Source organism: Bombus vancouverensis, chromosome 10 (assembly GCF_051014615.1).
Source record: "Bombus vancouverensis nearcticus chromosome 10, iyBomVanc1_principal, whole genome shotgun sequence".
Lineage (NCBI taxonomy): Eukaryota > Metazoa > Arthropoda > Insecta > Hymenoptera > Apidae > Bombus > Bombus vancouverensis.
This window is the reverse complement of record NC_134920.1, coordinates 1,862,625-1,887,999: the sequence shown is the minus strand read 5'-3', so window position 1 is coordinate 1,887,999 and position 25,375 is coordinate 1,862,625. Positions and strand designations below refer to the sequence as shown.

The window sequence follows — 25,375 nt, the reverse complement described above, 5'->3', positions numbered from 1 at the left end:
CTTACTCGATATTCGTTTTCGATTATTATCGAGTTCGATCATCGAATTCTAGAAATACTTCCAAATTTTTTGATATATTTTAAGAATTGTCATCTCCGAACAAAGAAATGAATGAAACTGTGCCAGTCGTAATTGATTCGATCGTATTTAGTAACTGAAAATTTTGTAATATTTGTATCCAGGGTACCGGGCAGACAGTGACGATCGTGGTGCAGTATAAGCCCGAAGATTACAACAGATTCGAGGCTAAGATCCATGATCTTAAACAACAGATCTCTCAGCAGAATTTGATGACAGGCACCCTCATGAGGACCTCGCAAAAGAAATCGCTTTACGTTAGGTAGGACTAATAGGAACTAGATAATGATATCAATTTAACTCATAACTACGGACATTCGTATTTTTACTATCGCCACAGATGTGTAATATTTCAGATTACTTGGTAATTTTATTTATTAAAAAAGCCACTATTAACATTCCTCACACGTTCGTGACATTTAAAATCCTTCAACGAATCTTGGCAATGAAATAAAAATTCGAACTGTAGTTGTGAGTTCAGAGATTCTTCGTACATTTTTAGATAGAGTGGAAGCTTTTCTTCTCAAATAATTCGCTCGCCAAGATTCAAAGCACGTATAGCCAAAGGCAAACCTACATCTCTTAACGGTAGTGCTATTATAAGTTAAGTCAATATAAGTAAAGATGGGAGTCTTAAACGAAAGAATCACGAATACACCGTAAATGACTTCCATCCGATTTCACAGAGCGTTGTTCGACTACGATCCTAACAAGGACGACGGCCTGCCGAGCCGCGGTTTGGCATTCCGTTACGGTGAAATCCTACACGTGACGAATGCCAGCGACGATGAATGGTGGCAAGCCAGAAGAGTGACTCCTCAGGGCGAAGAGGAGGGTCTCGGCATAATACCGTCACGCAGACGATGGGAACGGAAGCAACGCGCCAGGGATCGTTCCGTCAAATTCCAAGGCCACATGCCGGTCATCCTCGACAAGGTGAGTTCGTTCGATCGGCTGCGCGTGAAATCAAGAAGAAGGACGACGGGGTCGTATCAATATATTGATTACAAATCAAAATTAGAAAAATTGAAGCAAAATATTAAAATTAGAATAGACTATGGATATTTTTTTAATATTTATATGATATTTTTATTAAAAAGAATGTAAAAGAAAAGCGTTTGACAAGAAGATATAATTATGTTATCACAGCAATCGACACTGGATAGAAAGAAGAAGAACTTCTCATTCAGTAGGAAGTTCCCGTTCATGAAGAGTAAGGACGACAAATCTGAAGATGGTTCAGATCAGGAACGTGAGTGTCTTGAAACATGACCAATTCGTATCCTGCACGTTCTGTGCATGTTCAGACCCGTATATATTACCTATTGTGGTCTTTTTACGTGAAAATTTTTTTAATTGTCGTCGTAATTCTCAGTCACTATATATGTATATATATTATCTAGATCATATTATGTTTGATCTTATAATTAGTACTTTTTACATGTGTCTTGATATCCCCCCGTTACAACGATGATTCTATGTCCTTTTTTTATGTTTTTTCTTTTTTTTTTCTTCAACTTAATCTATCGAATGGATGACCTCGATAAAGATTAATTCTCGAACGATTCGAAGTTATTAGAGGTTCGTAAACCCTTCATAAACTCAATTGTTTACCCTTTCGTTTGATCGTTCTTTATTTTTTTTATTTTTACTCCCTTTGATTGACCGATACTAACGTAGAAAGTCTTTTTATTAAACATGCACCAAAGTCAACTCGACGAAAAAAGAAAAAAAAAAAAGAATCGTATCGGGAACGTAACGGGAAAAGCGTAAAATAAATGGAACGCAATCTCTTCGAATCTGAAAGCCCGTTTAGAGGTGCGTTGGCAAGTTAAGGTCATTTAGTAATTCGTGACAAGTACGACGAATACGCCCAACTTCCGATTGAGCTTTTGTGTTTTTACCATGTGAAAACGTGACATGTGTTTTGTTTTTGCCTGCTTGTGTAGGGTCGCCCACGACACCCGAGAACGAAAACGATCCTACACGTAAGTATTCCAAGTTAGTCAACAAGAAGAAACAAGATACAATCACATGATACACCCACATACACACATACGTTATACCATACACGAAACACACGAGCGCGCGTGCACGTACATTTCTATTTGGTTTTTTAATACGAAAAAATATATCGAGAAATCAATATACGAAAAGAATCGATAAGACGAGAAAGAAGAAAGATTTTTCAAGGAAAGACAGAAACGATATCAGCGACCCTGTGAATTAGTTACGCTTCTCGAGAGGTCTCTTCTTTCGTACATCCTTTTCTATGCTTGCGCCCAGCACTCTGCAACCTCATCTTTGCACCAATTATACTCGCATCATGCGTTTGGTCACTAACATCGCGATCGAGCAAACTGTGACACTTTACTCGACTCGCTTTCTAACTGGCTAACCTTTTATGGTGGATCGTAGTAATGGTAGAGCCACCCTCGAATGCTTGTAGAAATATCAGCACGTGTAGTGATCGATGGTGAACGGAAATTTTGACGTTGCTCGTTCACATTTCTTCCGATCGTCGCGCGAGTGCAAAAGGATTGGTACGTGGAAAACTTTATTTACGAAAATTGTGAAACTTATTGAACTTGCGACGAAAGTTGTCCCTACGTGAAAATCATGAAATACTATATTCATTGTTCTGAAGCAAATCTCTGTTAAGATATATCTGGCACCATTTTCAAGAGAAGTAGGTCTTAGAATTCTAATTACTTTTAGAATTCTCAGTGAAAGCACGATCACTCTATAACTCTGTAGCTGCATCATTTCTCTATCGTGAACGGAACGACTTGAAAACGTTTTACTTTATAGAATGTTCGCTCCTTTTACTGACATTTTCTCCGGTACTAATAAATAGTCACCGTGAATTTATAAGTTTAACGAAGCGAATAAAACGTAACGAGCGAAACTCTCGTGCACCGCGGAAAAACGAGCGATCGTGCGAGCTATCACGATGGGCCAATCAGGGCTGTTCGAAAAGCTCGAGCTAGCCCCGCGCGGTAGGGAAGATGATTGCTCATGCTTAAAGCTTAATTAATCCTAGCAATTATTAACGGCCGCTTATTAGTACGCAACGTATACTGAAATATTGAACTTGTTATGTTTTAGCATTCATGCTGTGCTACACCCAGGACGACACTAACACCGAAGGTAATCACGTCTCTCTCTTTCTCTCTTCACTTTGCCACCTCTTTCTCTCTCATCCGTTCCTATATACATACGTATTTGTATCTTCTTTCTGTTCCCCTACTCTCTGCCTGCCTTTCATTCCAGTCCCCATTATGTATTCCGACCCCTCCCCCCTACCGTTCCATTCCCCAAACCCCTCGTTCTCTTCGTTTCATCTCGGTCGCATCAATTAACAAAGCACACGTTCATTACTGCGATATAACGATCCGTTCGCGGGACGAACGCATTGTTCGACAACGTCCTTTTGTCGTGGCGCGTTGTCACTTTTGAATACCGCGTTCTGCCTCTCGCCGCATTGTCGATTAACGAACCCACCGACTTCCAAGAGAAACTACGAGCCGAGCAATCGAACTGATTTCACTAGCGGAATAATGGACCCTTTTTCTTGTTTTAGTCTTCATTATATTCTATTTCTTTCCTCTCTCTCTCTCTCTTTTTTTTTATATATTCTGTAACATTATGAAGTATCAATTTATTTGAAATTGAAGTTAAAAGTCTCGAAGCTCTAATTCAGTGTTTGAAAATTTGGAAACGAAGGATTCAAGTTAAGGGATGCATGTCTAAGCTTAAAGAATTTAAGTTGAAAATTTACAAATGTAGGTTTAAATATTTAACGCTGAAATTTCAATTCAGAATACAAAAATTTAAATTTAGAACTAGGTCATCTGGAATGGGTAAACAAGTCGAAATTTCTGTATAGAGTCATAAAATTTCAAAATATCAGTAGCACTATAACCATCCCTTGCTGCATTAACAAATTGTACCTCGCTCGAATCATCAATGATCCATGACATTTACAAAGAATTACATTTCAAACTTTCATCCCTTCAACAATCGTAAAACGAGCAAAAGCCGGCATACGGTACAATGAAACGTCCTCCACGTGTAAAGCTTCGCTAGATTTCTTCGAAGCTAATATCCGTTGTCATGGAACGAAACCCGCGGTCCCGTCTGCGTGTTACTACACGTTCATTCTCATCTCCTCTCACATTTCACCGCGCGCTTCTTCTACCTGTTTCATTCATAAAAAGATATCTGTCTTACGTCGCAGGGAGTAGAGAAATTTTGTATCGTGTCGAACTGCCTTATATGGAGGAACTGACGTTAGTTTATCTGGAACAGGAGGACGATAAGAATAATGACGAGTGTAGTAAGTGATGCACAATACACGAAAAAAAGAGTCATAGTGTGTGAAAAAACAGGAGTGAACAACAGATACCAATTTAGGTCCTTGACTAACAAGCTATCGAAACGCGATTTCGATCGTCGTACGGATCCTCTTTTTTTAATAGCAACTATTGTTTCTTGTTTTCTTTTTTACTTTTCTATGTTTTTCTTTTTAATTTTTGTGCCTTTTTCTCTGTTTTTTAATTCTCACCACACTTTGCCCACGAGCACTGACCAAACGCCGAAAACGCTCCGCGCAATTGGGACAGTCGCGACGTGCTTTGTGTCTGTCTATTTTTTCTGCCGATTTTGATTTCTCTGTAATACTAATTATCCTCGTGTAAACTTTTAACGAAAGTCACAGAAACCTTACGTAGAGCACGAGAAATCGCGTCGCTTCTCTAAAATTTCCAATTACACATTCATATTTTAGAGGTTCCAGACTCAAGTTTGAAACCATTTACCAAGGAAAATTCAATGAAAATTGAAAGAAGCACGTCGGTAACAACGAGAAGCGACGCGTCCTGGTAATCGTGTTAAAACCGTTGTAATCACGTAGTATCGAGTATCGATTACAAAACACGATCTCTATCGCCATCGAGTGTATTAGCATAGTCACCACGTAACTAATGCCACGTCGACCTTGATACTTTTCGATCGCCTAAGTTTCTAGACTTTAGGGAGCTTACCAACCTTTTTTAGTCCCTTTTACCTTGCTTCGATTTCCTAGGTGCTAAAGCATGGATCATTTCTCGTTCGAGGTGAACAGCAAAGTATAATAATCATTCCCGGTCGCGTTTCTGTATTATCCATAACCAGCATATAGTTATATGTATACTCGTATCTACTTATATGAAAGTTTCTTGTAATCGAAAATAGTATTTCGAAATCGACCGTGTCGTTCTCTCTCGTCCGAATAGATCAAAAGTTTCTTAAATCGAGAGAGAAACTAATTTGTTTCCCATAGCTGTTTGAAAGAGTGCAAATAATCTAACCGAGGATAACAAAAGCTTTTTACCACAAGCCCCGTCGTCACGGAAATACGAGTGTACTTTATACTGGAAATTACAGGCAGCGAAGAAAACGTGCTGTCGTACGAGGCAGTCCAGCAGCTCACCATACAGTACACCCGACCTGTCATTATCCTCGGTCCTCTCAAGGATCGCATCAATGACGACCTCATCTCGGAATTCCCGGACAAATTCGGCAGCTGTGTGCCACGTGAGTTGAAACAAAGTTTAATCTAGCCCGCCTGGCGATTTGGGTCACGCGTTGCTTCCACGAATCGCGAGATTTCCTCGGATTTCGCGAACATTGCTCGTCGGATACAATTTGTTCTTTCATTACGACTGTAGTATATTTCTTTTTAAGTTAACACGTTGACTACCATTGAAAACGTACATGTTTTACCCTGGCAGTCGCAATAAATTGAAATATTCTACATCATAACGTTTAATTTCTGCAAAATATCATATTTGTTACCTAAGTCATTCACATTGTTAAAAATTTGTTGCTCCATGAAATTCATCTTAATTTAACTATTTCGAAAAATTTAGTAAAACGTGAAACGAAATTTCACGAATGCTACTATATCCTATGTTAATATTCCAATGTAATTGCATACTTATTTTTACGATTGGTATTTGTTAAATATTCGAAGTTTCAAAGATTCGTTTGATCAATTACTTATGCGAATAATAAAATTAGTTTATGGGGATAGTTGGACGTTTCTTATTTCTGCAGATACAACGAGGAGTAGAAGAGAGTACGAAGTGGACGGGCGTGATTATCATTTCGTCGCATCTAGGGAACAGATGGAGAGGGATATTCAGAATCACTTGTTCATTGAGGCCGGACAGTACAATGATAATCTATATGGCACGTCCGTGGCGTCCGTGCGAGAAGTTGCTGAGAAGGTAAGGGGAAGCAAATTATTCATAAAAATCAATCCGAACGTAAAACCAAATAACGATGTTTGATATTACAAATTAATAAAAATTTCATCTGCGACTAATATAGGGGAAACACTGTATTCTTGACGTGAGCGGAAATGCCATCAAGAGGTTACAAGTGGCGCAGCTGTATCCCATCGCCATTTTCATTAAACCGAAGTCCGTGGAATCAGTTATGTAAGTGACAATGCTTTCGGCGATTCGTTCGAAAATTGAAGTGTAGTTTAACGAGCGATTGTTCGTATTTAAAGGGAAATGAACAAGAGGATGACTGAAGAGCAAGCGAAAAAAACGTACGAACGAGCACTGAAAATGGAGCAAGAGTTTGGAGAATACTTTACTGGTAAGTGATTTCCAATAATATAATGATTGTTTTATTACGAAACTCGGAAACGAGTAATTTGTCGATAAGTCCGATAATTTAATTGGCACAACGAGCAATCGACGACAATTATAAGATTGAGTTATTGATATGGAAACCTTCGTTATGTTGCAGCCGTGGTGCAAGGTGACACGCCCGAAGAGATCTACGTGAAGGTAAAGGAGGTAATCGCCGAGCAGTCAGGCCCGAACATTTGGGTACCGTGCAGAGATCAGCAACTGTGACGTCCTGCCCCCCACGCTCAGCCCGGTCCGAACGCTTGGACTCTACCTCCGAGGCGTCAAGCTTAATTACTCTTAATAAAATAATCGAGTAACTCTCTAATGCCTTCCCCGTCCCTGTCCCAAAACCCGTTCCACCTCACTTCAACCCACCTTCCACACACACACACCCGCCCAATCGAGTAGCACAATGTTCCAGTTAAGGCGTTAGCCGCGCACCAAGCTCGTCGAAAAAAGAAGACTTCGCATCAAATAAAGCTGACAGTATGTGAAGGTTTAGAGGAGTAGAACGTTCATGGGAGGAGATTAGATTAAGAGAATAGGCAGAGGATAATAGTAATTGAGCATGCTTCGAAACGTGTTCGAAGTCTCCATCGCGAGAACTTGTAACTCGCGATCGTTCACGCCGCGAGAAAGGTTTCATTGTTGATTATATAAGGATAAAACAATCAATGGCGTGTTCCAGCTGTAATTGTTATCCGTTTCGACGAGAGATCTGATCGCAGAATATTTAAGGCGTTTTAAGGATCCTTCCACCGAGAGATTGTTAGGAGGAAGGATACATGTTATAATGTTAATACCAGAAGTGTTTCGTTGTATTACGATGTTTTCTCATGATTTCCACTTGACGAGTGGGTTTGTTGAGCAAGATTACGAGCATCGTCGCGTACTTGTCATCACGTTAAATTTTTATTACTGTGTTAAGACGTCAAGCACGAATACACGGCAGTTTGATCGTTTACAGGAATCAACCTCCTTGTCGCAACAAAGAATGTAAAGTTACTTCGTAATTTGCAACGTAAGAGAAAAGCACGGAGGACTGCATCGTGTATTCGTCTCGGTATCGATTTTAACGCGTGTGCATGACGACTCGACCGGCGCAACGGAGCCGATTCGTCGAGAAGACGTGTGTTTTACCGAAAGACTAGCGTCGCGGTTCTTCGATTGATCGAATCGCGACGTGTTCTGTGTGTGTTATGTTGTATGTATACAGTTCACGCAATTGCTTGAAAATACGACGAGAATAGCGAGTAATAAACGAATGATCGGCATTTGGCCGAAGTTGAACGAGAAAGAGGTGAACCGAGAGGGTACGAGCGAGAAAACAAAAAAATAATAAAAGATAATAGATGTTTAAGATAGATTTTCGTCGCGATTATTTGTATGACGCGCACAGCACGTTAGACGCTTAAACAAAGAATTTTTCACGCGCAAATCGCGACGATTACGGCGATGAAAGCGTAACAATGAAGAAAGAAAACGAGACAAGGTACGAGAATATACTGAAAAATAAAGTAAATGAAAAAAAGAATCAATAAAACATAATACTTGGCTTCACCGAACATACTATATATGTATAGCTTGGTCCGGTTAATTCTGAGCGAAGTAGCGCGGTATTTTTTAATGTACTTAATCACAATAAGAAGCGAACAAGAGACAGAAGGGAATCGAAAACATTCATTGTCTGACGAGATGAAATTCGAACGTATTAGAATGCACTGGCAGGACAAACGGAATAGATATAAAGGAAAAGGAAATAGATATAGATATAAAGGATATAAAGGAAAAGAAATAGATAGAAAAGCAGGATAATGGGACATTCTCATTGAGAGTCTGTTCCACGATACGTTCTTTTTTTTTCTTTTTTTTTTTCTTGCTATGTTGAGAAAGGCGAAAAAAGGAAGAGAAAAAAGCAAATAAAATAGAGAAAATGAACAAGAAGCGATAAGATCCAGGCGCATGTTACGAACCTCACGATTCATCAAACCTCACAGGACAAATCTCTAGATGCTAGAATAGCGATATATAATGTTTTGTACAGCTAGATTACTAAGCCAGTACTGGGTTATGTGCAACATTATATATACATATAAATAAAAATATATATAAATAGAAAGCGCGCGAGAGAGGGAGAAACGAGCAGCAAGGAGAGAAAGAATGAACGCTATTGTAATTTAAATAGCACTACTAAATTATTATTACGATAGTAGGTATATATATACATACATATATATATATGTATATATATATATTATTGTAAATATCTATATCCGGGTAATCGAGATGGTATATGGTGGTAGCGTGTAACCGATCAGGAAGCGGTGGTAGCGAGTATTTCTCGAGCGTATCGAAACAAGGATATGACGCGACGAATTGTACACATCCGATGCAAAGAGGAACCGTTACTTTCGAGTTTCGTTTTCTACGATTGGTCCGTGCCAATCTATAGAAAGCTAGATGCGTATGCGTAAAGATAGAAGGAAAACGGAGCAGATATTAACAAGGACAGGTCTCGCAAACAGTCCGCGTTCTATAACAATTCTGATGCAAAAATTTTGCGAATAACTTTCAGCATTGTCTAGATTAACGAAACGCCTCCGTTATTCAGCCATTTTCACACAGGCGATTAAAAAAATGAAAAAAATCACGAGAAGAATCATCGAATGGCATCATTTCGATCACGTTACGTGTCCTGTGTTGAAGACAGATCTGCATATCTGAGCATTAAATCTGGACGAGTAGATACGAAATGACGAAGGAAGTCGCTCATCGAAATACACAGTACTTATGAGTGAATATAAAAATGCGAGAGCATTTGACGTACCGAGGAAATGGTATAGGAAGGGTGATGTAATGAAACTGTAGCAAGGGTTATGAAATAAAGAGAGAGTTTAACGCAAGATGCATCGTTTGGGAGAGAATGCTCGTTTAGTCAGAGCTTGTACGTAGCTAAAACTGTATATCGTCGCAATGACCACACACCTACATCTCTTATTTCATAATCGCCGATCGTGCAAGCGATTTCGCTGATTGTTTCGTCAATTGCCTTTCCTTCGGTTGGACGAGCGAAAAGGGCCGATTTCGCGTTCTTTTTTCCTTCCGTTTTTAGTTTATTCGTAGGATGTGATTCGCGCGATCGAACGACATCGATTGATTATCGGGTATAATAATAATTAGCAAGGGTACGCTTTCTACGAGCTATTTTTCCTACGACAGAATCCTGTGTTTAGAGTCGTTAACGCAACAGCCGTCACACGCATTTACAAGAAAAAGAAATAAAAAAAAGAGAGGGAGAATAAGTAAAAAGGGAGTCGTATTATCGACAATTGAAGGATGAATCGAATGGCAAGAAACGTTGACGTATTAATATTATCGCACAGGACGTGCCTGAAAACAGAAAAATTAAAGGAAAAGTGAGAAGGTTTGGCTTCGCCGAAAAGTAATGAGACAACCTTTAGAAAAAAATAATAGAGGAAGAAGTGGAGGAAGTAAAATGATGAAAAAGACGTTTGTCTCGATGTAAAGGAACGTATAAAGAGAATAATTACTACAGACACTTATTATACATCTCTATAGTCTATTTAATAATATTACTTATTGAATTGTCAATCTCATGTTCACCTTGTTTCATCGTTTTTAAATAGTTAATAAACGTTTTACCAATTTTAAATCTGTGTCACCTGTCTTTCCTTCGAGCGCGATTCCCCTTAATTCTGACTGGTTTCAATTTAGAGTTTCAGATCTCAAAATTTAAATATAAATTAAACAAATTTCAAATTATACTTTTTCAGTTCGAAGCTCTCAAACGGGAGGAAAGGTTTTAGAGAAATCAAGAAGTCGCAGAGATCGGTAAAAATACTTGTTTTTATTACATCGATAGGATAACTCGTTACTGTTATTAGCGAAAAGAAAATCACGAGTCGAGTTCATTACGAAAATCGAGTTTGTCGGTCCATTGTGACTTGTTGTTCGGTAAACTTGCGGTACAGAGCAATGATAAATGACAATGACAATAATAATACTAATTAATTAATATAACCATAATTCTTTCTTCTTTTTTGTTTTTCTTCATTTTTTTTTTTGTTTACTTAGTTCCATTGTTTAGACGAATCACAGAGAGAATTTAATTTGTATCCTTCCTCGCGTATTTTTTTTTTAACATTATATATCCATTAAACTAAACTTCTGAAATAAAATATATATATATGTACGTATATATACATATATATTTATATATTTATATATTTATATATAATATATTTTGTTCTTTCTCACATAGAATTCCTTCTTCTCCTAAAGCAGCAGCGGTTTTTTCTTTTTTCTCAACACATTTAGAAGTATTTCTCAAATATAATATATAAATTACAATGGAGGAAGAGGAGACGTTACAGCTAAGAAAATGTACATTCATAGTTCGGTATTATGTATATATCGTACAATAAAAAAGCGGATAGTCGTGACAGTGGTAGTAATAGTAGTTGTGGTAGTTATAGTAATGGTAGTGGCAAATAGTAAATAGTAATAGCGGTAATCGTAGTATTCGTAGTAGTATTCGGTGACCGGTAGTAGTATTGGTAATAATAATTATTATTATTAGTTAGCGATAGTAACTGCAATAGCCCCTATTATATTGCAAGAAAGTATCTGCGTGTTGTGTGTATATATATACATACGCCCGTAACAGCGTATTATTCGGCTTCCTTTTTCGCTGAAATTACAACGTTCTGCCTCGAGTTAATCTAAGACGCCGGATTTTTTCCCTTTTCCTTATGCTTTATGCTATTACACATGCGTAAATATGTGTATACGCCCCTATAGTTTGTATGAACAAGTGTCGTGTTCTTTTTAACTACTTACACTATTATATTCGGTATCTACTTTACATTTAAAAGGTACATCACACGCACAATACGTACAGTTACTTTGCTCTTCCTATCTTGATTCGCCACCCTCCAATGCGCCTTTCGATCTATTTTACTTCTACTATAAGTATGTATAGTATATATATATAATATGTGACATATATAATATAATATATAATATATTATATATATGTATTATATATATAATATATATAATATATATAATATATAATATATATAATATATATATAATATATATAAAATATATATGTAATATATATTATATATATATAATATATATATATTATATAATTTCTTTCTTTTTCCCTATGTTGTCCTAAACTTCGTTCCAGATTATTTTTTTAACAAGAATCGCATATAGGATCACTGACCGCGAAGGAATCCAATCCTTCGATGCATACATTTGCATGGCAGGTGACACTAGCTTTTTATTCGAAAATAAGTTATGTACACGTATAAACTGCACCCCGTCCACGGTATTGTTCGGTAATATATTCGAGTTTTGAAATCGTCAGCTAAATAAAATTAAAACGAGCAGCGAGCGAGCCACCAGTCATCGGTCGATCACGGCGACAGACCGGAAACGTTCGTTCAACGTACGAAGACTAAAACGGTGTCTCTCTTTCTCTATGCCTACTGTACATCGCGAAGAAATCGGTATAACATAAATCTTAACGAACGTTCATCCGTCGATCAACCAGAGATGCCTGGTCGCGTCTCTATTCAAATCGATGCAACGCATAGGATATCGAGAATACGCATACGGATATTTCCCTGAGACTGATCAGAACGATTGGATAATCTCTGTACACACGGAGTAAAATGAAACGCGCCCGCGAGCGTGCTTAGATTTTGCTAAAAAACTTGTAAAAGCTTCTGTCTACGATACGTAGGAGGTCTCTCCATTCCTTTCAATGTTCAATGTTCAACCCTCTCGACGCACACATTTAACACGCTTTCGAAGATATAAGTACGTAGAGATCGTTCCATCATCGCATTCGATGAATTCTTTCGTAAATAGGATGCGTCGATGATCCTTGAACACGTTCACTGCTGAACATTTGTAGCCTTTAAAAGACTTACTATTGATAGTCTCCCGTGCGTTAATCTAAAGAACAGCTAGGAAATTAATAACCGCTTACATTTATCCTATAACGAAAAATGTTTCGTCAATTCGACGGATTAAAGTCTAAACGAGAAACAACTTGAGCATACTAGTTAACGAGCGTGATAGTAATAATAGAAACAAATAGAACTAGACAACAGTGAACGCGTCGATTGTATTTTCTCACCGTTTCAACAAGTAAACAGCTGAATATAATCTAAAATGGAAACCGTTAATTCGTGAATCAATCATCGCAAGTTCGATAAAACTTATTGCACACTGAATATTACTATCGATCCGTTTCCTTATATCTCTTAGACTTAACAAACATTGATCGATCGCGCTTATCGGTCGGCAATCGTTCAATGGAAAGCAGACTCGCGAAATTGCACATCCCGAAGAAAATAAAAGGAAAAAAGGGGAGATAACAAGAAACGTAAATGCTCCATATTTTTAGACGATTAATAAACGCTTACTTAAATCTACAACGGTAAACATATAATCGAATTACACTTTTAATCGACTCGCTAGTACCTTGTAAAAAAAAAAAGAAAAAAGAGAAACAAAGACAGAGAAAAACAAAACGAAATTATTTAAATTAATAACGTGGTAACGTGACAAAGCTGATGGCGATTGGATAATTCGTACGTTCCAACGTTCGTTCATTGCTAACTTAAAACAATCGCATCGATGAGCAGAGAACGTGAGACACACACGATGTCCATTCACGCGGAGTTTCAAGTTCTCCGTGAACATCGATTCCTTCAACAAATAATCGCACTGACAAGCGCGTGGACTTTCACCAGATTCCAATATTACGATTAAAATCTACACGACTGGAGCTCGAACGAAAGATTTCTCTTCCGATTTTTCACAAAGATTGTTCGAATTCTCTCTGCTTTCTATCTCAAATCGTTCAAACCAAAGAACAAGAAGTTCGATCAGAATGACGATCTTCATCTAGAAAACATTGCTATAGACGCCATTATCCTTTAGCCCCCAACGAATATATCGATAAAATATCACTGTGCTCCATTTGGAACATCTGTCAATAAATACTGCTAATAGAACGCGTCAAATGCACTGCCATTGAACTATCTTCCTCTTCGATCGTACCTGAACCACTAATTCTATATACTTCTCGTGTTTAATTATTCATTCGATCCTGGTTGAACAGAGTCAAGGTAAAACACTAGATCTTGATCGAATGAAATTTTCCACTTAGCCGCTCAGTGACTTTTCACGGCTAACGATATCTCTCGATTCACGTTCAATCCGTGACAGCTGTCTTGTTACCCTGTCGCGTTCTGGCTTGCCTTTCGCGTTTAGGCGAAACACCGGAGATCTTCTTCGACGATTCCTTCGAGGCGGAAGTCGACGGTTTCGCCTGGGGTGATGAATGCCCCAGCGATGCCTCTTGTCACCTTAGGTTGATGACCACTTTCTCTACGTTCAACAGGGATCTCACTTTCTCGTTGTACTTAATCAGAGTTACCTTGGACCCTCTCACGTTGATTCGCTCGCCACCGCTAAGCAGGTGGCAGCAACGGGATTGTTCCAGGAAATCTTGCAGCTTCAGTTCTCTCATGACGTCGCGATGAGCAATCGCTGGTGGACCAGCGTGAGCTTTAGGATTCACTTGACGCAGCAACGCGTCCCTGCTTTTTATTCTTAGGGCAGCCATCAAATCCTGGAGGAGCACCCACTTGTCTGGATCGTTGGCGAGGGAAAAGAGAACTGGCAGGTTCACGTCGCCCATTTCTATCTCGATTTCATCTAATTCGGGTTCTGGACTGTCCATAGGAGGATCGTCGAGGGGATTGTAACCAGTTTCTTCTGGGTCTGAAACAAATTCATCGATGATTAATTAATTGCAAATATTTAAATATCAAATCATTCTGATAACAGTTTTACTTTTAGGATTGATAATCGAAACTGTTTTTGAATTCAACTAATAGGGTAACTGAGTATACAATGACATAATGATGTTGAAATGACTCTGAATATCGAAAATATACCTCTGGAGACTTTTTTATAGCTTTAATCACTAATGATACCATCTTGATAATCCTGTAAGCTTTTTATTTGACTTTAACTCACAAGGACACGACCTGAAGTGCCCTCCTCACTTTCAAATGACCTTGATTGCCAACGAAATCGGAAAAGCTTTCGTAATGACTTAATTGCGAAAACTTTAGGATATTATTTAGATTTTTAGGAGAACTTACCAAAGATAGAAGACGGGCCACCAAACGACCAAGCTGTACTCGTGCGACCCTGAATATCATCTAAGTGTTGTTCTAGAATCGAATAGGCGTCGGTATCTGCAGCTAACATCAGTGGGGTTTGTCCAGAATAAGTAGCTAATAGAGGATCAGCGCCATAAGAAAGTAGCAAGCGTACGAGTTCGGTAGCACCATTTTCTGCTGCCTCGTGAAGTGGTCTGTAATAAGGAAATATATCGTATTTTAATGTCTCTGAAGAATTGTCTATTAGAATTCCAAAACACACGTTGGAAGTCAGTAATGAATATTACCTTATTCCACCGTTGGCACTTTCACTTGCATTCGCCCCATACGCGAGCAACAATTTGGCGATTTCTAGGTGACCCTTCGAACATGCTTCGTGAAGCGGCGTGTATCCTGCGTTATCCTTTGGGCTCGGCGCGTTATTTAGCTTCTCTAAGCAGTATGCAGTGACATCCTACGAACACAGCGAAAAAACGCAATTTGTATTCAAATATTTATCAATGAATATGTTTCACTAAACTGAGATTGAATTTTCAATGAATGAATGTTTTTTTCAATATTTACCGTGTAACCGAGTCTGGCGGCACGATGCAACATTGTTTCGCCGACACCCTTCTTGATTACCCATGTTCTAATCTCCGACTGAATATCAGCTACGCATTCTGGACTGGGCCTTGTTAGAACTTGCTGTAAAACAAATATTCCACATTGATAATCTTCCATACCTTCTATATTGATGAAACAATAGATCGTGCATGTATTTCAAAAATGACACAACGCAGCTCAACGAACTTCTGCAGGAAAAGTGAAAAACTATTTCGAAGCTTACAAAAAAATAATTTAATAATTTTGTAACGCATTCGAAATACACGTGCGATATCATTGATCCATATCACTGAGAATAAGATCGTTTACAAAAATACGCAAAGCTCACCCTTTTCCTTTCTTTAGGCAGCGTTTCGTCCTTCTTCAACGGTTTTTTCTTTTTGCGAATATAATCGAATCCGGAGCGGAACTTCCGCCTGCTTGTCCTCAGTTTAAGCTTCTTTTTATTAGGAACTTCTGACTCATTGATCTCGTCGTCAAGTTCGTTGTTTTCCGCTTCCTGCGCATCGTTCGTCTCTTCCTGCACCGGTTCCTCTTCCGCTTCCGCCTTTAAGCGCCGTAGTTTCTTCTCGGCCAAAGATTTCAACAAATCCTTTCGCCTCTCCATCAAAAGATGATGTTGCTTCGAGTTCATGATCGCCTTGTGTCTCCTCAAAATTCCAGCGTTCTTCAATCGCGAAACAACTTTCTGCTTCAAGGTCCTCTCTTTCCTCAGCCTGTTCTCTGGTGTTTCAGTCTGCGAGTCGTCGTCCTGAGAAGTATCGTCGTGGTTCTGCATGGGTGGCGCTGAGGCTGGCCTGTCTTCGCCAAAGACTTCTCTGATGGTCGCCTGTTTCTTCAATACTCGCGTTTCTGTTCTCGTTCTACTCTTCAGCACGAATGTTGAAAATTCGTTCGGTAGAGCATGATTATTTTTAAACGTGTCGCGGAAGTTGTTCACCGTTTCTTTGCGGAAGTAACCAAGTAGGAACGAATCCGTCACCTTGATAGGCTTCACCTTGTTATCTTTGACAGGCGATTTGCCCTTTGGTGATTTAGACGATTCCAATAAAGGAATCAAACTTGGAGTCGGAAGCAGTTCAGGTTCGTTGTTACCTTTCTGCAACGTTTTATTTCCACCTTTATCCGATTTCTCTTTCTGTTTCCTCTTCTGTTCTTTCTTACTAGTTCCTACCCTCTGAGCTAGGACGTCGACGATGGAACTGTTTTCCGATCTTGAATGCTTCATACCCTTAGGAGGACACGAGATTGTCGTAGACGACGTGGCCTCTTCATCGTCGATCTTACTTCCTATCCCAATCTCAGTGGTACTAAAGCTGTAGTTAGATTCTATATCGCTGTCTACCAATTTCTTTCTGCCCAAATACACGTCGGAACTGTCCATAGAGACTGACAAAGCTGGAGATCCTGGGTCCAAATCAGGCAACGAGGTGGACAACCTGTGGAACCTCGATGGTTTCGACACGGTGATCAACCTAGGTGGCATTCTCAAGGATTTTTTGTAGACGTACACCTCCTCCTCCCATCCGGGCCTGAAATCGCTACCATCGCCAAACAAAGGCTTCGGTTTCCCTTTCTGAGACGTAGAAGTCTTCGAGGTGGAGCATTTAGACTCTTTCTCATTCTTAGCCTTCTGTGGCGTCGTATCTCTGGATCTCAGCTTCATTCCTTCGCTTTCAGTGCTGCTGTTGACGCACCGTTTTCTTGCTCTTAGCCTATCAGCTACTGAAGAACCGTGACCAAACTCCGTACTAGCATCGCTCTCTTCGCTAGAGGAATCACTGCCGCTGGACGACTGTAATTTAATTCTGCTTCCTCTACGAATCCTTCTCTTCCTACATATTATCTCCTCCTCGCAATCACTGTCATCCTTCTTCATCTTTTTCTTTGCCCGTCGAATTAGCGGCACCTCATCAGAATCATCGCTAGAATTTTTCTCATCATCCTTGCTCACCTCTAGCTCGGTCTTCACTTCTATCTTGATATCCGTCATCACAGAAGCTTCGTCATCCTTGTTCGTTTCGTTCGTTTCCGGAGACTCGTCTTTATTGTCCAGAGGTGAATCGACATCTTGGATTTCCTTTTTGATGTCCTCTGGTTTGATCTGAGATGTGTTAGCGTCTAATTCTTTGCTGCTATCGTTGCCAGTGTCATCGAGTTTGGATGTTATCGTGCAGCTGACCTTCTTCTTACGACCGCGTTTCTTCATCGCGTCTCCTGTTCGTAGTTGTTCCATAAACTTGTCGCACGTGGTGGACCAAAACGTGTCCACTTCGGTAATCTTGTCGTTCTCCTGAATATAAGAAACCAAGAGTTTATGAGAAAAATTAGATTTTTTCCAAATAATATCCGGAGGATACTACGTCCGCATTATACGAATCACGCGTGGAACAATATTTCTCTAGACAAGAAGTCGCGGAAAGTGTATGAAAATGTTAAATTTATCTAACACGTCATACGGGTGTTTATCGCGTTCTATGAATATTAGTCGCAATTCTTTTGTCGTGTTATACGTGAGTTCACTGTGCTTGAATTTAGATCAAGAATTTAGAGACTATTTAAGCAGTCCCAACACGAATGAACTATCCTCACATCATCTATAATCGGGACAACTAGAGTTGATCCGAAGCGGCAAGAATTTGTGTGGATTACTTGAATCGATGTTTGCTTTCGTCGTCACACGGTCCTATACAATCCAATTTCTAAGATATAATACTATCAACCAATAACAAAACTTCGCGGACTCTATATATATGATTGTGTAAAAGACGATGATCCTATTACTTTATTTTTGTTTGGGGAGAAAGCGTGAACCAATTTCCACTACTAGACACCATCAACAGAGGAGGTGGCAAATTCACGTACATCACTAACCTAAACTTCGAGATCTACATATACTACACATTCCACGCAGCACAAGAATTAAAAAATATCAGTTTGAAATTTCAATCGCCTCAAAAAATTCATTCATAAAAACTTGTATCAAACTGAATATTAATTTCAAAATAATGACAAAGTCAGCACAAAGTTAAATAATAGGTGTAGTTAAAACAGCGATATCCTAAATTTTATATGAAGCAACTCTAGTCCCCTTGACTCAAAATAAAACACGCAACCCGCTGAAAATCCAGAATAAAAATCGTAAAGAGAGCTCGAACGCTGAAGGCCGTTGATTCGCGAGCACGAACGAATCACACGAGAAACAACCTTACGTAAATAACGTTACCTTCAGTTCTATTTTCACGAGGTCCGTCGATGAGGTCATGCCCATGCACATGGCGTCGTTCAGAGGAACGGGTGGCTGCACTTTCGATAGCTGTTTTCTGTCCCTCCTCATCTCCTCGAGCGTTTGCCGTTCGAGAACCGGCATCTCACCCTCGGAGTCGCTCTCCCTGAAGTCGAACACCGATGTTTCGGAGGAGCTTCTAAATCCGCTGGCGCGTGCTGGCACGCTAGAGGCAATCGCCGGCGCTGGCGCCGGAACTGGAACAGTCGCGGCCACCGGCATATTCTCCTCTTCCGTTCTGGAGAACAACCGTCTTCTGGGAGGTAAACAGGCTACCTTCTCGCGCGTCAACTTTGGCGGACTACCCGCCGATGAACCGGATTGCGGAGTTGACGTTGAAGCTGTACTGTCTAGTTCTACAAGCACAGATTTAAATGTGTTATTAAGAAATAGTTTTGAGGCATACGTTTGCAAGAAAAAGAAGTTGATTCGTAATAATTACTTAGTTTATGGTTGTCCAGGTTTATGAGAGGTATACAGGGTGGTTGGTAACTGGTGGTACAAGCGAAAAGGGGGTGAAAAAGAAGTCGAAAATATAGAATAAAAATTTTTTTTTTAATTTTTTTCTTTTTTCTTTTAATTTTTCCATCGAGACAACGATCTACAGTGAGATCCGTTATAACGAGACGTGATAAAGTGCACGCGTACCGAGCGAAAATTCAAAGTCGATTTTCTCAAAAACAAAGCCTCAAACGAAAAATTTTTATTCTATATTTTCGACTTTTTTTTTTGCGTAAAATTACCCCCTTTCCGCTCGTACCACCAGTTACCAACCACCCTGTATAATATGAATAGAAAGAAGAAAGCGTTGTTTATAAGACTACTGTGATTGGACAAAGTGCTGTTTGTGTTTTCAAAAATAGTGTACCAATAATATAATATAAAAACCTGTATGCTATTATAATATGATATGAAAATGTGCAAATGTCTAGTTAGAGCGATCTTTGTACTATTTTAAAATGATGTAACGATAACATAATTTTTAAAATAATGTACTAATAATATAGAAATTATATACCATTATAATATAATATAAAACTGTATATCTATTCGAAATTTTCAAACAATTTAACTACAATCTAAGACAATAATATACCACAATGGAAGTGATATAAAATTCATGTATGACAGATACACTAAAGAAGTCATTAACTTTGAAATCATAAAACACAAATTACCTAATCACGAAAAACTTTACGAAAACATAAAACCGATACACCAGCAGAAACTAAATTTACCTTTCGGAGTAGTCGACGTATCCTGGGAGGGTACGGTTGTGGGTTTCGTTGCAAATTGACCGGTTCCCACCTTTAAGAACAAACACCAAAAATAAAAAATATCATATATTAACAATTCGGCCAATAGAAGCCAAAAAAGAGAACATCTTCGTAGAAAGTAACAGAGAAACAACATGTTTCATTCGGTTCACCTGCTTCAGTTCCGCCTTGGTTCTAATTTTCGCGGCCAATATAGCTGCGAGGCCATCGTCTTTGTCACGGTGAATCTGATTCTCGGCTCCTCGGGGTCCCAGGAGTGCTTCCTTGCCAGGTAGCGTGGCGGATGAATTTACTCTCGAGCCATACAAACTACGGGGGGCCTCCTGAGTGATCGAGTCTACCGCTCTCGGCACATGGAACTTGTAATGGGGCGGTGTGTTGCTGTTTCGTTCCAGTAAGCTTGCTGCTGTGAATGGTGACAGGTTGTGTCTTCCGATGTTCGTTTTGGGCTCGACCGGAGCAACAACCTTTGGGAATAGAGGACACTGGCGTTAGCATGATAATAGACGTATCTCGCTGCTTACGTTTATGATCTCTCAATAAACCTACAGCTAAGATATAGATAGGATTTGGTGTAAGATATTGATTTTAATGTAAGATAAAGTATTTCTGGTATTTAATAGCGTTTCTTGTGAAGAGATCAGGGGAGAAGAGAAGGTAGAGTTAAACATTTAGATAGATGTGCGAGTGAGAATTTTTATGAACAACGAATGACTGAGAGCTGAATGTATATTTATGGTAGAGATTCGAAGAATGCACTTGGAGATCTTTGCATTGAATGTATGCGATGTGTGTCGTACGTGTGAAATTGTTAAGATCGTAATAGGGTTGAGATAGGCGACAGACATGGTTGATATTCGCAACATAGTTCGTATTTATGACATAATTTGTTACAGGTTAATTGAACTAGAATTAATCAAAACTTCATATCGAGATAGTTATCGAAGAATGAAACAACGCATCGAACTTGCACGTAAGATATAACATACAAGAATATACAATTGCTACATACCTTATTCTGAAAACTTTGTTGACTATGATTGGCCAAGATAGGCTGTTGGCTGTTCATTTGCTCTTCCCTTTGCTGTTTATTCTCTAGGCTATTCCTCAGCAAACTAAGCACTCGTTTATCAGCACCGGTATTGCTCGGTGGTTCCGTGGCCTGTCCACCGGAAGTAGCTCCAGGAGGCACCACAAGTCCGGTCGCTTTCTGACTCTGTCTGTAATTCGTGTACGCGGATGGTTGGCTAGCGTTTGCCTGTTGCGGCAAAGAATGCACATTCGTGGGCTTCGTGATCACAGGATGAACATACGACGATGAACTATGAGTGACCTTAGGTTCCACGTAGCTTCTCTTATCACAGTAAGCTTGCTGATACCTCGCGGACTCGGACGACGAGTATCCGCTATCGGATCTCTGCTCGTAGGTGCTAGGTGCTACGAGGGTGCCATTTGGCAAAGGAACCGGTAGATTCATCTCTTGCCTTTTCTGTTGCTCGTACAACGCTTTCGCCGTTGACAATCTCTGCTGTATCCACGTGTCGAGCCTCGGCTGCTTGTTCGGACCGCCACCGCCGTAAATCGTATCGCCAGGCCTCTTCGAAGGGCTTCGATCGCTCTGCGGCGATGGCTGGCCAAATTTATTTCTACTGTCCAGATAATATTTCGATGGGTCGGACGGGTAATCTTGAAGAGGCAACGCAGCCGGTCCTATCCTTGCAGGATCGATCATCGACGACGGATACCTGGAGGTTCTGGAGGCGATGGTGTCGTTGGCCGACAGATAAGAAGACGACGGGACCGGCGGAGGCGGTGCTGGTGTAGTCACCGCGTCGTACACCTGCGTCGTGGGCAGTGAAGTCTTTTTAAACGTGGACATATGGGGCAGTGGAGCGGTATTATTAGGATGTTGAGGAGGAAGAGACTGCGGAGGCGGAGCATACAGCTGTTGCGCGGAACTTCTCCGCTGAAGAGTATTCTCGTGCGACTGGCCGTGATGGTGACGCAGCGGCGCGGAGTTGAAGTCTGGCAGAAAGTCGACCTTCGGTGCGCACACCGTTTGAGGCGTCGGTGCTCGAACGCCGCTCGTTGGCGGTAAGATTCTGCCGTTATTGCTAGACAATCGGTTGTCGTACGCGGGGTATGAGGCTGGTTGTGGAGGAGGCTGCGCCGGAGGCGGTAACATGGTTCGCGAATTGTTGCTTCGCGATGAGATCACCGTGGAACTACTGACGTGTTTCTCCGGCGCGATCGTCTCGATGTCGTCCTGAGCGGTCGAGTCGGCGGATGTTTTTACCGTTTTAACAGAGAGGTCCAAAGGTGATTCCCTCTTTCGCATTCCGTTCGTTTGAGAAGGAGGAGTCACTATAGAGGAAGCAACGGTAGACTGTACCGTAGACGCGGTCGAATTCTGGTACGGATACTCTTTGTATCCATAGTCCTCAGTAGCTCTTACAGGCTGGTGATGATAAGAGGATGCCGTACGATTGGTGTCCGACGATTGATAACTATGTACCGTGGTAGTTTGAACGGAAGACCTCGGAGCGACTTGACCGATAGACGTAACGGTGGTGCTGCTCGAGGAGTTGCTCCCCTGATGACTAGGCGCCATGGTGGTAGCGTAGGTCGGATATCCGTGTTGAGCGGTATATCTACTGTAAGAGGAATTTGTTACCGTGTTCGTCCTTCCATTGACCGGCATGGCGTGACTCATAGTTGACAAAGTGACCGGGTACTCGGGAACCCTTTGAGGCGCGGCCATCGAGGAAGTAGGCGGCGCAACGACCGAAACTTTGCTCGCCGTGCTTGTCGAGTAGCGTTGCCGTTGCACCGATTGCGCCTTGCTCGCGGATTCTCGCCTGTTGGAATGATAGGACGAGAGAGCGGCGATAGGTGGAAGGTTGTGCGTGTTAGTTCTCGGAACAGACGTCTGCTGAGATCGATAAGAGGCATAAGGGACCTCCATCGAGTTTCTCTTCGAATCGGCGCCGTTGTACGTCACCGGTTTACTCGGCTGATAACCGGTGGCACCGTTAATGTTTCCGTTTCCGGAACAAGTAGATTCTGTTCGAGGCGCCGGACCGGCCATAGACATTTGCTGAACATACGCCTGGCTCTGAGATCGACTGGACTGCGAGTAGTAGTTTGCTTGAGTGTGCGGCGGCTGGGGACCTTTTTGGAAGGAATGATACGAAGACTGAGGCGGCAGACCGTACGGATTCGCGTACCCACCGGCGTTCGGTTGATAATGCTGCGACGTAATGGGAAGGTTGTACGAATGAGGGGTGGAGGAAGCCGGTGGTGGTGGTGGATAAGTCGGTGAATGCGGCTGGAAGCTGCTATGCGGAGAGGGTGTGTGATGAGGAGAGGGAGTGTGATGAGGAGAGGGTGTGTGATGAGGAGAGGCGTGAGGCGTGTGCAAGGTGGATACGTGGGGCGATTGTCTATGCGGCGACGGGGTAGCGTGACGGGGAACGTCATGGGGAGAAGCGATAGGATGATAACCACCAGTCAGCGCTGCCGGTGGCGGCATTTGATTTGAGTTTGAGGATGAGGAAGCCGCGGACGTCCCGTGAACGATCATTCGACTGGCGTACGAGTTCGGCCCCATCGAATGCGGAGACGCATTTATTCGACTAGAAAGCTGTTGCTGCTGAGGCTGCTGAATCTGAGATTGTTGCTGTTGTTGCGGCGACTGCTGCTGTTGAGCTTGATGATGCGGGTGAATCATAGTTCCGGCGGATGGCAAGTGCGACGAAGGAATGTGCGCCGGATGATTTTGATAGGACGACGACGGTGACGAGGACAACGACGACGACGAAGACGACGAAGGAATGTGACTTAAGTTGACTGTGTGGCGAGGGCTGCACGGGTTCAACGACGAACATGACGGAGACGAGGAGACGCGCGAGGAGTGCGACGATCTTTCCGAATGCGACGACCTGTCCGTTGCTGGATTGCTCGATGAGCTTAATCGATTCTGCGGTTGATGCTGTTGCGGCGTGCGATAAGTCTGCGATGATGGCGAGCCGTAAATCGAAGGAGTGCTCGATGGCGGCACAGCGTTATTACCGTAGGAACTCGGTGGCACTCTTTGCTCCTGAGCGTGTCCTTGACCTAAAGCGGTGGTCGGGTTGCTCTGCTCGATCGGCGTCGGCCTCGTAGCCAACTGCACGTTTCCCGATGATGTAGCTGCAGCTACGCTCGACGATTGATAGATCGAATTCTGAGTGAACGGAACCGGAGCGCTCTTCGTGATGTCCGGATGATGATACCGGGGATAGTATTGGGTTCTCTGTGCTACGACCGGCGCGTTCGGTTGCGATTGTCGATCACTGGCAGTTTGATAGGTTGCTTGGTGCGACGAGGCGAGTATTTCCGCTGTAGAGAACGACGTTCTCGTGACAGGGTTTAATTGTTGATACACCGGACCAGGGGACTGTGACTGTTGAGGTGGTTGCATTTGATGCAAGTGCGGTGAACTTGGCGCTGTCGCTGTCGTCGACTGCGAGTGATGGTGAAGATCGTTGGACGACGATGTCGAGGAGGTCGATTGTTTCTGTGAGAAATTTGACGTCGACGAGGATCGACTGCTCGACGGCTGCATCTCCGTTAAAGTGATGATACTCGAAGACGATGAGCTCGCCTCCATGGAGGATCCGTCATCGCCTGGCCTCGTATCCGGCACTTCAACCCTCGTTGGTTGAGGAGGATAAGGTTCGACGGATGGGCTCCAGAAAGTGCTGGAACTGGCCGCGGCGTTGTCCGCCGACGACGGTCTGATGTCGTTGAGATATCGACTCGTTTCCTGATCGTTGCTCCCGCCGCTGCCCCCACTGTTCCCAGCGTTACCGGTTGTGTTTCCGCTCGAAGTCGATTGCGGCGGTAACGATAGTGACGGTGGTGCTTGCGATACGGATGGTGCCGGTGACAAAGGAGCCACGGACGAGGTGTTGCCATGGTCGTGCGACGACGATATGGACGAAGCAGAACTCGTTGATGTCGCGAGACTGTGATCCGCTGACACGGTCGCACTACCTGTACTCGGTACCGGCAGTCCCTGAAAGTACTGGCGAGCCCCCTCTAATACGTTCGTGAAGCTCACATCCATGTCACGCCGACTGCTGGTCTGAAATCAGAACAAAACGAGTTTCCTTATTTCTTTGCAACCTCATTGTAAGAATCTCGATTTTAGGTTTT

At 41.6% G+C, this 25,375-nt stretch overlaps 2 protein-coding genes across 22 annotated transcripts in view; one reads left to right on the top strand and one right to left on the bottom strand.

Annotated features, from left to right (window-relative positions):
• The window catches only part of dlg1 (MAGUK family member discs large 1), a 530,145-nt gene extending 519,705 nt beyond the window's left edge, over positions 1-10,440 (top strand). For 14 of the 19 annotated variants that reach the window (XM_033338872.2, XM_033338869.2, XM_033338867.2 and 11 more), the window contains 11 exons: positions 183-340; positions 765-1,014; positions 1,228-1,330; positions 2,028-2,066; positions 3,187-3,228; positions 4,319-4,417; positions 5,506-5,655; positions 6,178-6,350; positions 6,454-6,563; positions 6,638-6,729; positions 6,883-10,440. In XM_033338872.2, coding sequence (XP_033194763.1) covers positions 183-340; positions 765-1,014; positions 1,228-1,330; positions 2,028-2,066; positions 3,187-3,228; positions 4,319-4,417; positions 5,506-5,655; positions 6,178-6,350; positions 6,454-6,563; positions 6,638-6,729; positions 6,883-6,992 — 1,326 coding nt within the window. In that variant the 3' untranslated portion in view covers positions 6,993-10,440. The remainder of the gene's footprint in view (positions 1-182; positions 341-764; positions 1,015-1,227; positions 1,331-2,027; positions 2,067-3,186; positions 3,229-4,318; positions 4,418-5,505; positions 5,656-6,177; positions 6,351-6,453; positions 6,564-6,637; positions 6,730-6,882) is intronic. The other 5 variants (XM_033338880.2, XM_033338865.2, XM_033338860.2 and 2 more) reach the window with 4 other exon arrangements.
• Positions 10,441-12,063: 1,623 nt separating this feature from the next.
• LOC117159170 (uncharacterized) overlaps positions 12,064-25,375 on the bottom strand; it is a 329,345-nt gene continuing 316,033 nt past the window's right edge. For all 3 annotated transcript variants that reach the window (XM_076622000.1, XM_033338758.2, XM_033338757.2), the window contains exons 4-12: positions 21,189-25,304; positions 20,329-20,643; positions 20,138-20,207; positions 18,840-19,255; positions 15,942-17,906; positions 15,572-15,694; positions 15,295-15,461; positions 14,987-15,201; positions 12,064-14,600 (exon numbers count right to left, since the gene is read on the bottom strand). In XM_076622000.1, the coding sequence (XP_076478115.1) occupies positions 14,179-14,600; positions 14,987-15,201; positions 15,295-15,461; positions 15,572-15,694; positions 15,942-17,906; positions 18,840-19,255; positions 20,138-20,207; positions 20,329-20,643; positions 21,189-25,286 (7,791 nt within the window). In that variant the 5' untranslated portion in view covers positions 25,287-25,304 and the 3' untranslated portion in view covers positions 12,064-14,178. The remainder of the gene's footprint in view (positions 14,601-14,986; positions 15,202-15,294; positions 15,462-15,571; positions 15,695-15,941; positions 17,907-18,839; positions 19,256-20,137; positions 20,208-20,328; positions 20,644-21,188; positions 25,305-25,375) is intronic.